The sequence below is a fragment of the Lethenteron reissneri genome, chromosome 31 (genome assembly GCF_015708825.2).
Source record: "Lethenteron reissneri isolate LAM-NWPU_2019-01 chromosome 31, ASM1570882v1, whole genome shotgun sequence".
NCBI lineage: Eukaryota > Metazoa > Chordata > Hyperoartia > Petromyzontiformes > Petromyzontidae > Lethenteron > Lethenteron reissneri.
In genome coordinates this window covers 1,840,269-1,855,941 of record NC_083809.1, presented here as the reverse complement: position 1 = coordinate 1,855,941, position 15,673 = coordinate 1,840,269, and the positions used below count along the sequence as shown (strand labels likewise).

Sequence of the window (15,673 nt, the reverse complement as noted above, 5' to 3'; positions counted from 1 at the left end):
CAGAGGACAGGTCCACGCAACATTCAGTTCCGCCACTTTTGTCTCCACGTTTGATTGGTGCCGGTCATAAGAATCGCCATGCTGATAAGTACAGGTTGGTGAAAGGGGAAGCCCACGACCAGTTCTGATATCGCCCCAACACTGATACTAGGCGTGGCCGGGAATCAACTGAGGTTACCGGGGCTTCATATCGCAGTCTGGGTAGGGGGATCTTCGTCTTTGCGTGTGCGTGTATATATATATGTGCGTGTATATATATGTGTGCGTGTATATATATGTGTGCGTGTATATATATGTGTGCGTGTATATATATGCGTGCCTACCGTGCGTCTCCAAGGTGCCGTTGGGGGGCGGCTCAGCAGGTGGAGAGGGGGCGTCATCCGGCACCCGCGTGCTCTCCGGCCCCTCCTTGCTCAGGGCCTCGTACGGACGCTGGACGCGGCCACGCCGCCCGAGAACGGTGAGCGAGGTGCCTCCGAGCAGAATGCTCACAGCCAAGATCACCACCGTCATCACCACCTGCTCCCCCACCCCCCCACAACCGCCGCCGTGCAAGTACAACAATTAGGGCATGCGGGGCATTGTGGGAGGAACCCACTAAGACAATGAAGTAAAATCAGTCAGACAGCCAGCGCCACGTTATCGACAGAGTTGGTTAACAATCTCTCAATTGAAAACTCGTTTTTTTAGAACTGATTTTTGTGTTTAGTTTGTTGTCCTTCCCCTGCACCTCCGATTATCGTGGTTGGCTACGCACGGTGCGAAAGAAGTTCGACATACATACGTACAATAACGAGAGGATCCTGAATTCATGTTGCTTACAGAGACGGGGGGAGCCACTGCAAATACTAACATACACACGGCATTCTACGCAGAGTTCACGTGTAACACAAACACGACATGCACCACACCCACACATGCGACATGCACCACACACACACACACACAGAAGTCAACGCATCTCCACTCATTCATTAAAAAGGGTCCGATTAGCTTATGCCGTCCTCAAAATTAACCGCGCTACTGCAACCGAGCCTCGGCATGACCCGTGTGGTTACGGCGGAGGCCGTGACGACAGACCTGACTGCGTCCCCAGAAGAAGGCCGGGTCGATCTCGTACTTGCGCATGTCGCCACTCAACGCCACCAGAATCCCCACGGCAAATGCCGGCAGGCTGGAGAGAGATACAAAAATATATATACACGTGCAAATTTATATACAGTACGTCACATATCTGACCGTCCCATATCCACCCGAGCGAATCATCCGCCCACACCGAGTGCAGTATTTGTGTAGGGTGGTGTCACTGTTATTTTCTACAGAGGTTCACATATCTGGGCCTCATCACATATCCACCTATACCTCAGTACTGTACCATCGAAATGTGACCGCAGATCAAGACGCTGCACATAAACAGCGGGTTTAGTTATTTTGTAGAGAGAGGCGGTTGGTCACAGACGTAAGCGATCTCTAGTCTGGACTTGAACAGGGGCAGGGAGTCGGCAGCACAGACGGCTGGGGGGGAAGCAACTTGCAGACTCGGGGGCAGCCGAGGAGAACGCCCCGACTGCTAATCCTTCGGCTTCCGGCATGCATACGCATCGTTTTTCCCGAACTTGTTGAAGCGTCAGTGTCGATGGGGGGAGGGGGATTTAAAGCGGGAGAGTGGCTCACCCCCAGGCCACCACTGTCATCATGCCCTTGAAGGAGCGAGTCCTCTTCTCCCCGGCCACCTGCAGCACCAGCAGCGAGAACGCCGTCATGCCTGCAGCCGCAGCAGCAGCAGCAGCAGCCGCAGCAGCAGCAGCAGCAGCGCACGACGCGTGTCACACGCGCGGTAGGCCACACGGAGACAAAGATCCCCCGTAGAGCCAAAACAATCTGTCGGGACAAGTGTTATCACGAAGGCCGATTCGACGCACAAGGAGATGGTGTGGCTGGTGTTGTATATGTCGGATTATGAAATTTATATAAAAGTAATAAACATTAATAGCATTTTAAAAAATGCGTAATTCGCATAAATTATGCTAATGTATATACGTATATGCATAAATTATGATAATCGCGGAGATAATGTAAAACGGCGCACAAGGAGATGGTGTGGCCGGGACCACGATCGGCTGCCCTCGCCTCCCCCCCAGTGCTTCTGCTTCTTTCATATGGCATTTCAAAAAAGCAACCGGCTACAATTGTATTTTTTCCTTTAGCAATTCTATGGCACCCGGGTAGATGAGTGATGAGGTGCAATCCATCAGGCGTATATCACCGATGACTGCCCAATCTTCTTCCTAGCGTTGTTCCCGCTGTGGCGCAGGGTCCGCTTTTCGGCATTGTCTTCTCCATTTGGCTCGGTCCAGGGCATCTTCGGGGAATGCGTTGACCGCATTCATGTCTTGCTTTATTCGGTCCATCCATCGCTTCTTCGGACGTCCGCGTGGACGGCGGCCCTCTGGCTCAATACGCATGGCAGTCTTGGCCACTGATGACTCTTCACTTCGCATCACATGGCCGTACCACCGAAGCCTTGCCACAAGCATCTTGTCCGCAATGGGGGCCACACCGATGACTGCCCAATACACGTGTATATTCAGGAGGAACAAGTTGACTATCCAGTCCGAATGTTTACACATCATAGCAGGTACCTATTTAAGGCCAAGTCGACTTGGGGAAAGCCCAGGAATAGTTCAAATATTAGTCAATAATTTTAGCCCCGAACGGGAATCAAACTGGAGGTCACAGGTGTGTTGCTCAGTGTGCTAACCAATACGCGACTGCTGCTCTCCAATAGATACCAAGTTTCGGATGATCCGACCGAATGTTGTTGTTGTTGTTTCAGACTGTATAACATCACAAGAAGTAACTTCACTCACGTGGTATTGCTTCCACGCTTTTTCCGTCATGACATCACTTTCGCTTAAATCATTATTAATGGCTAAAAATGGTTACAGTGAATGCAGTTTACTCGATGGAACTGTGTAAAAAAATGTTTTTATTCATTAGCACGATCAAAAATGGTTACATTCAGTGGATGAACATGAAAAAAATCCAAACTTGGGTCTTAAAGTCCAAAAAAACTCACGTCTAAAAACCAGAAACCCAAAGCTCATCCCTGTTGGCAAGCAGCTAGTAAGGCCGGCACGGCGGCACCCACCGGTCCAGAGGTACGAGCTGCACATGGGGGCGTAGAGCAGGATGAAGGCGAGCACCCGGGCCAGCGTTCCGGCGCCCGTGCCCAGCACGTGCCAGCACACCATACCCACACACGTCAGCAGCTGCACGATAGGTATGGCACACACACACGCATGCAGTCAAACGCACGGCACGCACACGTGGTATGCACACGCGCGCGCCCGGTCACAGGCACACACGGGGACAGGGGAGGACACGATTGATAGAGTGACACCGGAATACAATTAACAGGACGCCGAAAATATGCAACGAAAATTAAGAAATACCCGACACGATGGAAAGGCAATGAAAACCAAAACGGCTAAACCATCGAGATATAACGTACGTGGGCAAAAACGTTCGCAAACGGGGACACATTTCAGCCGGGTTTGTCCGGGTTCGCGATCCGGAAAATACTTCCGCACATGGCACAATGCATCCAGTATTCCTCTCACTGTGGCCTTGGCTACTACCAGTCACATGCCACCTACTACAGCCAATGAGTAACCCAGAAAATATTGGGTGAGAAATGAAGTGCCGGTTTCCAGCGTCTCACCTGGGCGGCGAATAGATTGATGGAGAAGAAGTGCGGGAGCTGACGATAGCGACGAGACAGCACCGCCAGACCCAGCACCCAGACCTGGGACATCAGACAGAGACGCAGCGCCACACGGGGACATCAAACAGAGACGCAGCGCCACACGGGGACATCAAACAGAGACGCAGCGCCACACGGGGACATCAAACAGAGACGCAGCGCCACACGGGGACATCAAACAGAGACGCAGCACCCAGACCTGGGACATCAAACAGAGACGCAGCGCCACACGGGGACATCAAACAGAGACACAGCGCCACACGGGGACATCAAACAGAGACGCAGCGCCACACGGGGACATCAAACAGAGACGCAGCACCACACGGGGACATCAAACAGACAGAGACGCAGCGCCACACGGGGACATCAAACAGAGACGCAGCGCCACACGGGGACATCAAACAGAGACGCAGCACCCAGACCTGGGACATCAAACAGAGACGCAGCGCCACACGGGGACATCAAACAGAGACACAGCGCCACACGGGGACATCAAACAGAGACGCAGCGCCACACGGGGACATCAAACAGAGACGCAGCGCCACACGGGGACATCAAACAGAGACGCAGCGCCACACGGGGACATCAAACAGAGACGCAGCGCCACACGGGGACATCAAACAGAGACGCAGCACCCAGACCTGGGACATCAAACAGAGACGCAGCGCCACACGGGGACATCAAACAGAGACGCAGCGCCACACGGGGACATCAAACAGCGAGGGGGTGTGGATGATGAGAGGTCGAGTGACCCCATGAGCAATGCGTCTACAAAGTCAAGATCCGGGGTTTGAATCCGGAGACAAGGGTTGGAGGATAATGAAGATTTGTGAAACTCCCAAAGCCGCTGATGCTGCGAGGTGGCTGAAGATGACAGTGCAGCGAGTGGTGAAGCTGTTGTTTTGGAGCTTCGCGCGTAAATAATTTTCAAAGTGGATTTGCTCCGAATGCTTTGGTTTCCCCCCCCCACCAAATGCAAAACACTCCTCTAGAGGGCAAGTGCCCTAAATATCTTTGTGCAGAATCATCCAGAAAAATACATCTTGAGAAGCAACAAGGTTTTCCGGGAACTATAAATGACATATGTGACATCATCAACAAACCAGGTTATTAATTGCACCCATTTGATGGCCTTAGATCAGTTACCAATTACTATACAAAAAAAACACAACGTAAAATTAGCATTTCCACTTAATTTGTCAAATACCATTGCAGCTGGGCCACCAAAAGTCTTCTAGAGGCCATGGGCAAAACTGCCAGATGAGGCCCCCCTCTGAGCCCCCCCTCTGAGCCCCCCCTCTGAGCCCCCCCTCTGAGCCCCCCCTCTGAGCCCCCCTCTGAGCCCCCATAGGATTTGAGTTCTGCCTGAAATGGCCCCACCTGCACCGCCCCCATCTCTCCGGCGCTGCACCAGAGGACCAAACAAACGGGAAGCGAGGACATGGCAATGCGGTTTGTGGTTTTAACGGACGAGAACGATTTCACGGGAGAGTGACCGGCGTCGCGATCGACGCCCACCAGGAAGATGAGGCCGACGATGCTGATGTCGAAGCTCACGCTGTCCAGGACGGCTCGCGTCACGCGATCGTCGAGCTTGGGCATGGCGAGCAGCCACGACGAGACGTACATGAGCGGCGCCGACAGGAACGTGCACACCACCATGCCCGTCGACAGCTGCCCCGCACGCGCACACGGCAACGCACATGGGCAGGGAGACAGAGAGGTATGGAGGTAGGGAGGGGAGGGGCGGGAGGGGAGGGAGACAATCCCGTTATCGTTTGTGAATGCACAAGTCCAGTGTGGATCAGTGCAGTGATGTTGCAGTGCACATGGAGGTGATTCATTGAATAGCACGAATGCCGTTCTGTCAGGGCCCCTGCCCATCGCAGATGCTGACCACAAAAATGTTGGATACGGTACGCGTGTGAGCATCTGTCTGTATGTGTGGAGCAGTGTTGAAAGCGCTTCGCTATGAACTTGGCCACCTCAACTTGATTCCGGGCCATGGCTAACATCAGTGGCCAGTTAAATCTCAACTGGTCCTGGACCACTCCTCCCCAACGAGGATTGAACAGTGTGAAATATGGTCAAACAACGCCCATGACCAAAACATGTGGGCACACGCACGCGAACACACCAACACACAGACAAGACACACATCTGTGACTTTGCCGTAAGAGAATGTTGTGGCAAGTGCTGTTAGCGAGCACCTATGAAAGCTGGCATGGCATACGAGGGGGTGGGTGGCCAGCACCACACCGAGCTGCCTTTGTCTCCCTAGTCGTGATGTTTACGACCACACCAGGTACTCATTTGAGGCCGAGTCGACCTAGCGCAGGCCCAGGACTGGTTCAAATAATTGTCACTGGTGTTGGCCGTGAGCGGGAACTGAACTCGGATTTCCGGGTTAGTAACGCAATGCTCCAACCTTTACGCCACCGCTCCCCACCTATGTACACACACACACAGACACATACCGGCCGCACAAACAAAAACTGACACCCACAAACAACACACACCGTCTCGATCTCCATGGCGTAGCGGCTTGCGTAGATGATGACGCTGGGCGCCGTGGGGAAGACGCCGTAGAGGAAGCCGAAGTCGCGCAGGCTCGTGTGGTTCTTCTCTCCCCTGGTCTCCAACAGCTCCACCATCTCACGGCACAGCAGCGGGAACACCAGCCTGCAGGCACGTACGCACGGGTACGTGCGTAAGGTAGCACCCAGGGACAAGTTGATTTTCAAGGGGAATCGAAAGGTGTTAATCGTTCTGAATTGAACTTCAACACCTGAGAAGTCAGACAGATGGAAAGACGCGCGGACACACAGAACGGCAGACTGGTATTCAGACAGACTAAAATACAGACAGACCACAAGCCAGACAAATAGACAGGCAGGCAGACTGACTGACATACAGAAGATAGGTGGACAGCCAAACGTCCAAACAGACAAGTAGAACGTCAGACAGGGAAAAGGACACCGGACGCACGGCAACCGACGCAACCGTCGGCAGACATCGTGAGCTGGACGGTCATGGTCCGAGCGTCAGGGTGTGTCCCGCCCCGTGTTCGCGGTCCCCGGCGTACACTTTGGCGGTGATGAGCAGGATGATGGACACGACGGTGCCGCGCGTGTGGCTCTGCATCTTCCCCACCATGGAGAGGCCCAGGTAGAACTGCGCCGATGCCCCGAAAGCGGCGCCCAGGCTGTCCAGGAACCGCGACACCAGCTCGGGAACCTTGCGCGCCAGCAGGAAGTTACCTGCACCGCCACCACCACCACAACGCCACCCGTAGAACAAGCGCACCTTCTTCTTTCGTAGGGCTCGAGCAAATACAGAGCAACAACTACAATTTCACATTCACGTGGTCACGCCAGACAACCGCATCAGCGGCAGCGGAGCGTATCGGCGTGAAGTGCCCTTCGTATTTGTGGATCGGGCATTGCGTCGTTATACGTTGTAAAAGCGGACCGATGTTCGCCTTCTTTACCTGCTCCGAATCCTCGCCCTTCCCAAACCCCGACCGATAGTGAGTACTTCTCAAGCAAGCCTTGCACAAGTCGTGCCCTGCGATCGACGTAAATTACTATTATTCGCTCCGGTTTACATGACATTATCGGTCGTCTTGAAAAGAACGTCGTTTCGAGGCGGCTCACCAGCCAGGCCGACGAGGGAGGAAAGCACCACGGGGTTGACGAGGGCGCCCAGGATGGCGCCGGCGCAAGTTCGGAGCGAGGACAGAGTGCGGGAGCAGCCCGAGAGCGTCCGCGGCGGCGCCGTCATCGTCGTCTCCCCCCCCCCAACCTCCTCCTCCTCCCCGGGCCCCTCCACCTCCGCGTTGCGCATGCGCTGCAGCTCGCAGAAGACGAAGCCCACGGGGTTGAGCAGCACCAGCGAGATGGGCGCCACCAGGTAGATGTACTGCACGTACTCCGGGTTGGTGGCCTGGTACAGGGCTTGCACTGCGACACCACGCGGCCGGCAAAACGACAAATCGGACAGTACACGCAGTGACCGACTTGGTCGTATCCACAATGGTGCTGAAGTTATAATTATCAACCGTTCCTTATAGTTTTGTCTTCACGTGTTTTTCTATCGATCGGTGTCCTGATCTTGTGCGATGCCATTTTTACCTTTGCTTCATGGGCATTTTAAAATCGCTAGGTGGCAGTGGTACCGGAGAGCGCCATCTATTGGAGGCCCTTCCACCGGCAGTTACGCAAGCAAGCAACTGCAGGGCTACACTTTATCAATTTGTCACGGCGAGGGGAGCGGCCTCTCCGTAGACCTACGACGACAAACAACCACAAACAACAGGCAGCAACGATGGACTTCGGCCGGCTCACCGATGGGGTACCCAAGCGCAAAGTCGTTGCTCTGCGTCGCAAAGATGGGGAAGAGTCCGGCCTTGGCGAAGCGCGAGGCCGGCGCGGCCGTGAGGAGCGTGACGGCGCACACGAGCACGAACACGGCCACCTTGGTGGCCAGCACGGCCAGCAGGAAGCCCCAGCTCACCGCCGCAAAGTCCAGCACCACCATGTTGCGGAAGAGAAGCGCGGGAAGCGCGAACGACGACACGAACCCGCCGAGGCCCCGCGCGCCGGACGGCGGCACCAGGCCCGAGCGCCCGGCGGCGTAGCCGCATAGCACCGTGCCGAAGCACTCGAGCAGCGCCGGGAAGAGGCGGTCCACCGCCACGCTGGGCGGCACGCCGCCCGGGTACCCCTCGGAGCCGCCGTAATCGTCCGTGGCGTTGGGATCGGTTGGGAATGGCCACTGCGGCGTCGGCGACGACGGCGGAGCGTGCAGGAGCATCGCCGTGAAGTTTTGCGGCAGCGCCATGGGGTGGGTGGGTGGCGTCGGTGTTGTTTGTGGTGGTGGGGAGACTTTGTTTGCGCGGTAGCGACGGAGGCGGCTGTTTTCCACCCACGCGACCGGGGTTTCAAACAGCGGCTCTTCCTTTTTCCTGCGGCAGTGAAGGTCACGTTTTTACATCAAACAGGATGAGGTTTATAATTTTTATTCTATTGATGATGGAAATCATAAACTTAACAGGCTCGACTTTGCACGAAAACTTGGCTATGAGTGCAGTCACCACCATTCACATGACCTCTTCACAATGTCAAACACGTGTTGTGCTCAACTGTTTGCAAAATAGATGCTTTTTTTTACCTAACTCATCAGGCATGTGACAGATCTTCTTACATGCACGTGCATACAAAGGCAAAGGTGCCCCGTGCAGCCTAAAGCATGTGTTGCAACAAGTGTTGTTAGCGAACACCTATTAAAGCCAGCAGAGATGGTGTTCTCACACACCGCACCAGTTACTCATTTTATTGGGGAGTCACAATCTCGTTTCAAGTTGATGAGTTAAATCGGGTGAAAACTCGATCAGGGTAGTCCCATTTGCAAGAGTCACCTGGGGCATTAGCCTGCAAGAAGGGGGCGATGATTGCTATGTATGATCTCAATTTTGTAACTTTCGAATTTACCAAATTTGAACCCTTTGACGCCAGCACGCAATGGCCTCCTATCTGATGAATAACGCCAGGTCTTTAACGTCCACTGCGACGCAGAGAGGTGTTATGGGTTAATGGGCTCGGACGACTGGAAGATGAACCATCCGTGCGACACGAATTAGGGATATGTGTTCCTAATTTTCGGATTAATCTGGAAAATGAAATTAATCGGACCTAGATACAAAGTTTCCCAAAAAATAACACTTTTGTTCCCAATTGATCTGAAGTATCACGTTGCAGGGAGTGGCATCACTTGCATTAGAGATTCTTATCCATGAAATGTGGAACTGAGATCACTTTTGTAAGCAGAAAAACACAATAAATTATTGCAAAATGTAAATGATCCAAAAGATACAAAATTGACCTTCAAAAATCTAAAATGTTTCACGGATATGCACACATTCATACACCAGGCAAAGATGCTCTATCTGGCCAACACAATGTCAATAAGGCTCTGGCGTATAAAACACGGCAGGAATAACGTTCTAATTGGACGGCAATGAGGCGTCAATGGTGAACGCGGTAAAGAGGAACGGCCTTTGCCCCGTTACGCCCGCTCTCGGCAAATTTCCAAACCCATGGGCTCGCCAATCCACCCGTCTGCTGGCAGTCGGGTGCAGAGCCAGCTGCCCTCTGTATTTTGGGACAATGCCTTTAAATAACCATGTTCCGATTTTGTATATATAATTATATACACGCACAAAAGACAAAGATCCCCCGTATAGCCTTAACAGATTGAAGGAGCAAGTGCTGTTGGTGAGCACCTATGAAGGCCGGCAAAGCACACCAGGGGGTGGGTGGACAGCACCACGCCTGGCCGCCTTTGTCTCCCCAGTGGTGATATTTACACACCATACCAGGTACTCAATTGTGGCCGAGTCGACCTAAGGGAGGTCCAGGACCGGTTCAGATAATCGTCAATGGTGTTGGTTGTGAGCGGGAATCGAACCCGGGTTGCCGAGTTTGTAGCTCAGTGTAGCACTAACCGCTCCACCACCGCTCCCCCCTATACACGCACACACACATAAGATAAAGGTGCAGCCCTGCAATTGTGTCCTCATGACACAATTGGCAAAAGGGCCTCCCCTCGAGGGGGGGCTCTAGAGCCTACCTCTAGGGGATACTTGGCCTACTCTTCCACACTGGTCAGGCATCTTGCAGTCGTGGCAACTTCTGAACGCCTGAGTCAAGTGATATTACAGCTGCGCAAAGCAGTCTGGGTAATTCCAAGATGGCATCGAACAGTGGCGACGCATGCTATATGTAATGAGGTTTCTGGTGAAGGAAAGTTTTCCAAAATTTTTAACTAAAGGGAGGATATGCGCCTGAAATGCAGAACTGTGTTTGAGTGCTCGCAAATCGTTTAAAAAGTTTTGGACTCAAAGCACAAATGGCTGTGTACCCGTCCTAAAAAATTATGGAACTTTAGGCATCAATATGTTACAACACCGATAGAACAACACTTTGAAAGACGTGGCAAGATTAATATCACTTTCACATTTACGACAACTCGAAGAGGGGGTTAACTATGAACGACTCTCATAAAACTTCACGTGAGAACGTCTCGTGGCTTTTAGTGTTAGACAACAAATTCACACCTTTACTTGGACCAAATCCAACACCATCAGGTGGAACTAAACGTCAGATTTTATTTAGAAAATAATTAAAGCTTCAAGTTTCAGCCACATCGAAACGGAATGTTCAAGCTTATTCTGCTGGACAAGTTCCCGCTTGCGAACAGACAAATCGTTTCGCCCGCGTTTACAAAACAGAAAGCGCCGCTGCAAAAACAATCACGCGGTCCACGCTTCATGACATGGGTTGAGCTGGTCACAGCAAGGCGCTGCTGCTTATAAACGTGACCATTCTGGAATAACAACAATAATAATAACAAACACTGGTCACTTCCGCTCTGACCCTGGCCAGACAACGTTGTCTGAAAAAGCCCTCGTTTGTTGGGCAACTTGCAACCCCCAAATGGTAGCCAGCGGCAGCAGCAGCAATGCCACCACGCCCCGGCTTCAATTTCACCGACACATTCGCTCGTCTCTCCAGGAACCCGAGACAACGTCCGCGTAGCCGAAACACAACATGCTCCCCCCCCCGCCTGGCTGCTGGTCGGGACAACACGTGCTTTACTGCTTTGCATTACGTGGAGAGTACAACATAAAGTAAAGGTCGGTAACGACCAGGGGTTTTTGTTCCACATTTTTTTATGGATTTTTTTTATTGAAAGCGTTTATTGGTAGCAGGTCACCCCCACCCCCCCGCACCATTCCCCCCAGCAAGTCAGACCTAGTGCCAACTAAATTCCCCCAAAATGCACCCAAAATTGTGATACAGTATGCAGAATCTAAGCAGGGTTGAGAATGGCTACTGCTTGGATGGGTGCTGTAGGCAGCCGCAGGGCTACGCTGTGGGCAGCAGTGAGCAGGACGGGAAAATATATCAGGACTGTACTTAACTCCTACATCTACGCTACCTGCCTTCACCAACACGCACTGAGCGGAGTGGTGAAATACAGCCACAGAGGCCCCATGAGCTGCATAATGTGGGGGGAGGTCCTCACCCATCCGCCAAGTCAGAGCTGAAACATCATCAGCTGTTTTTTTATTCGATATTAACAGTGGTAGGACTTGTAGTTAAAGGGGCCCAATCAGTGAAGAGATATGATATTCATAAATCAGGAGATAGGTGAACAGCTCCTGGGCCAAATGGAAATACAAAAAAATAACCAAACAGTGCCACTGCGGTCACCAATCTCAAAGAGTGGAGCGCATGGTAACCCACTGCCCGCTTCCATCATTCTCTGGCATCATTTCACATTCATCAGGCTCACTCCTGAGGCCGTCCACTGCCTCACGCGCCAACCTCAACATGAACGGAGGAACGCCGAGGGTTGAATTATCTGCCATACTAAAGAAGCAGATTAACAAGTGGCTGGGTGACTCAGAGGGTTTCATACTGTGCCAGAGCACTGAGCCGATACTGCTGAGATGCTTAGGTTCAACTCAATTAAGCTACCCCTGGTTAACCCAGGTTCTCAAGTGTGGCCAATGAATTGTCTCAGCTGGACACAAATGGCTGCCCAAAAAAAGAAAACCATCGGTTTGTTTTTACTTAATTTGGACTACTCCAGCTTTCAAAATGAAACATTTCAGTCTTAAAGGAAACACTCTTTGCAGGTTATATAATTATATAAAAGGTGTGACTCTACAGTGGATAAAGACGCAAATTAAAGTTGTTACATCGCCTTCATGGGATGTTCTTCGACGCTGCTCACCGAATTACAAATGGAAATGTATTCCATTTCATTATATGGCTGACGATAGTGCGATTGGAATGTTATTGACAAATAAATGTTTAAAAAAAACACCCGCATATCTATTGAATGCGTATATTTCATCATACGGAGCCATGATCTCTATGCACTGCTGGATGATGGACTCCCCAAGCTGCTGCCATCTCTCATGGGCCGTGATTGAACACGGACCACGAGAGTGGTGCTCGAGGAAATGTTGCCTCCTTTGACTGCCACTCTGTCATTAGACTCGCCCACAGGTCATCATCAATACTCGTGACGTGTTCGGCCCAAGCTCAGTCACTTTCCTTACAAATGCAACAACAGCAAAAACTCGACCAACATTAGCACGGCACATTTATCTCTGCATGACGAACTTCTGGGATTTCTAACCTCACGCGGACACAACCTGAACCAAACGTAGATGTAGTAGTGAGTTTGCTCTTGACCCTGGCTACTCTTGAACGTGACAATATCCGGATATCTCGGGTTCTCAGCTTGTTTTAACAAATACACGTGAGGCCTAGCTTCGGCGCTAGAATCCACTGGCACAAATCCAAGCGAGGGGGCATTACACCAGTTTCTGGCTGGCTTGCAACACCAAATAAAAAAAACACATCTGCCTAATCAACTAAAACCAGGCCCTCACTGTAGCCCTGAAGTAATGCACAAGAGCACCCGATTATTTTTAACCCAAGTGCTCTTGCCTAACGCAACGCATTTGCATCTCCCATACTCCCAGCAGCGAACACAGCAATTACTGCATTCCTTTACGGCCATCTGCAAGTACACCAGGCATGCTAAAATGTACACTTAAATGTATGCGGTTATTGGAAGCTTTGTTTTACCTTCCGTGTGCTAGTGTGTTATAATAGTGCCATAATATTACTGTATTTTACTGTGTTCTTTTTAAACCACTGTTGCTGAGCACAGACCCAAATGTCTAAAACGACCAGCAACCAATATCACGAATTACAGTTGTAATCGACAGGAATTCATAGGATTCTTGAATAGCTTATAAGAACCTGGGATGGGAAACAATGCAAGGGAATTTAAATAGTTTCGTGTGGCGTAAAGCGATGTCAACGGTGGTTTGCCACACTGCCCTATTCACCGTGCAAACCCAAGTTCGACTCCCAGGCCACGGTGGAAATCGTTCTGGGCATCCCAAATTCCTGGGAATCCCAAACGCACCAAGCCGCATCGAACTGCGTGGTGAAATTGGTCAAACAAATCCCACGACCAATGCAACATGGGGGGGGGGGGGGCAGGCCTTCATCCAGCAGTGGATTGACAGTTGTCTTGATTGTAATTAAAACCTCGTGCGTAGCGGCCGTGTCCGCAATGCGGTCCCACCACACTCACCCACTCTCATTCCACACAGCTCAGCCGTGTGCGAACACCCCACTCACTACTGTGCATGCAGCACACGTGTACACACTGCTCGCGCGGGGTACATATTGACACACACACAGAGTGTTTAATATGTAAAACCCTTCTGTCTCAATCCAACTGCTGGGTGAAGGCCTCCCCCACAAGGCACGAGTCTTTGGGGTGATTGGGAGATGCTTCCTCAGGCCGGTCGTGACGGGTTGGGGGATCTGACCCCATCGGACTCATCCGGAGTGGCTTTGGTCGTCAGGAAATTCCTGAATGAGCTGAGCGGGCTCGACGCCTGCTTAGCTTTCGAGAGCGTGAGAGAGCTCCAGAGGCATTCCGGGTGATATTTGGCAGAGGCGAATGTGTAATATTACGGTAATTGTATTCTCTGGTTTATAATTGCCGCAATTGAATAGCCGTCATGTATACTCTTGTTTTACTTTAAGAGTAATTTACGTTTTAATTTACCAGGTCTCAATTTTTTGTTTTAGTATCTATGACCTCTCGCCTGCTTTTAAATAAAATATAAAATAAAATATATCATTCTAGGAACGTAGAGTCCATACAAAGCACCGTGCACGTGCAGGTTGGGAGCGGTGGTGCAGTGGTTAGCGTACTGCGCTATGGACCCGGCCACCAGAGTTCGATTCCAGGCGATGCCAAACATCAGTGGCGAGTCATAACCGAACCCAAACGTGGCGTGTTCTTCATCAATCCGCATTGGCCAGCGTGGTGAAGTATGGTCAGAGACCCCCATGCCCAGCACGGCGTGGGGAGGCAATCATCCGGGAGTGGTTTGACAAGAGATTCACGTTGTTATTACTATGTTACGCATACAAAATACAAAACACACATCTCATACCACTCTAGCTAGAGTATGTGCACAGGCGTTGTGGTGGTGTATATACTGTAATAGTAACATAAATAAGATAACATAGAACAGCATCCCCTTGTGAATCCACACCTTCCCATGCTGTTGCTCATGGTGGGGGGGGGGGCATGGGGGGGCATAGGGGGGGGGCTTGACCATACTTCACCACGCTGGTCAGTGCGGATTGCTGAAAGCAAGAACAGAACTGTAGCAGTTCTTACATCGCTCGCCAGCGGTGTTCGCCGCGGCCGCGAATGAATAAAACTCCCGCTGTGGGTAGCGCAGTGTCGCTAACCACTGCGCCACCGCTCCCCGCACACGGATCCTCTGGCCGTGCCGCGCTGGCCGCGAGGTTCGCGGAGCTCGGCAGCGACGTGAGAGGGCGTCTCGGACTTTCGGTCGAGCGGATCGAGTGGCAGGACGACACGGAGACTCGAGCTAGGCCGCCCACGCACCACCGCCGGCCTCCCCAACCCGCGATCCGCCTCGCAAACAACGAGGGATGCTGTCAAGTCGACTTGAAGACGGAGCCACGGGAAGACACTCACCACACTCACTGCACTGCAACGTCAAGCAAGGGGCCATCATCATCATACCTCCTGACGAGCGCTCGGCATGCCGCTGATGCTGCCGCTGCTGCCGCTGCTCAATTCCGCCGCGTGTTAAAACTCCGCCTCTCGTTGAGCAGAAACAGAGGGGAGGAGGAGGAGGCGGCCTCGCCAGAGCGACGCCTTCGCTGTGCCCGAGGTCCTCTTTACGATTGTCGCCAAATTAATTCGATGCGGATTTCGTTCACGGCTCGCCGACGACGCGAGGGCGAAGCGCCGGCTACGTTC

The 15,673-nt window shown here is 52.1% G+C and overlaps 1 protein-coding gene across 3 annotated transcripts in view; it reads right to left on the bottom strand.

Moving 5' to 3' along the window:
- Positions 1–15,673, bottom strand: part of GPR155 (G protein-coupled receptor 155) — a 27,881-nt gene extending 12,208 nt beyond the window's left edge. For all 3 annotated transcript variants that reach the window (XM_061563258.1, XM_061563256.1, XM_061563257.1), the window contains exons 1-11: positions 15,434–15,673; positions 8,113–8,732; positions 7,423–7,728; positions 6,852–7,026; positions 6,286–6,448; positions 5,285–5,440; positions 3,725–3,808; positions 3,152–3,272; positions 1,675–1,765; positions 1,081–1,174; positions 324–519 (exon numbers count right to left, since the gene is read on the bottom strand). In XM_061563258.1, coding sequence (XP_061419242.1) covers positions 324–519; positions 1,081–1,174; positions 1,675–1,765; positions 3,152–3,272; positions 3,725–3,808; positions 5,285–5,440; positions 6,286–6,448; positions 6,852–7,026; positions 7,423–7,728; positions 8,113–8,608 — 1,882 coding nt within the window. In that variant the 5' untranslated portion in view covers positions 8,609–8,732; positions 15,434–15,673. The remainder of the gene's footprint in view (positions 1–323; positions 520–1,080; positions 1,175–1,674; positions 1,766–3,151; positions 3,273–3,724; positions 3,809–5,284; positions 5,441–6,285; positions 6,449–6,851; positions 7,027–7,422; positions 7,729–8,112; positions 8,733–15,433) is intronic.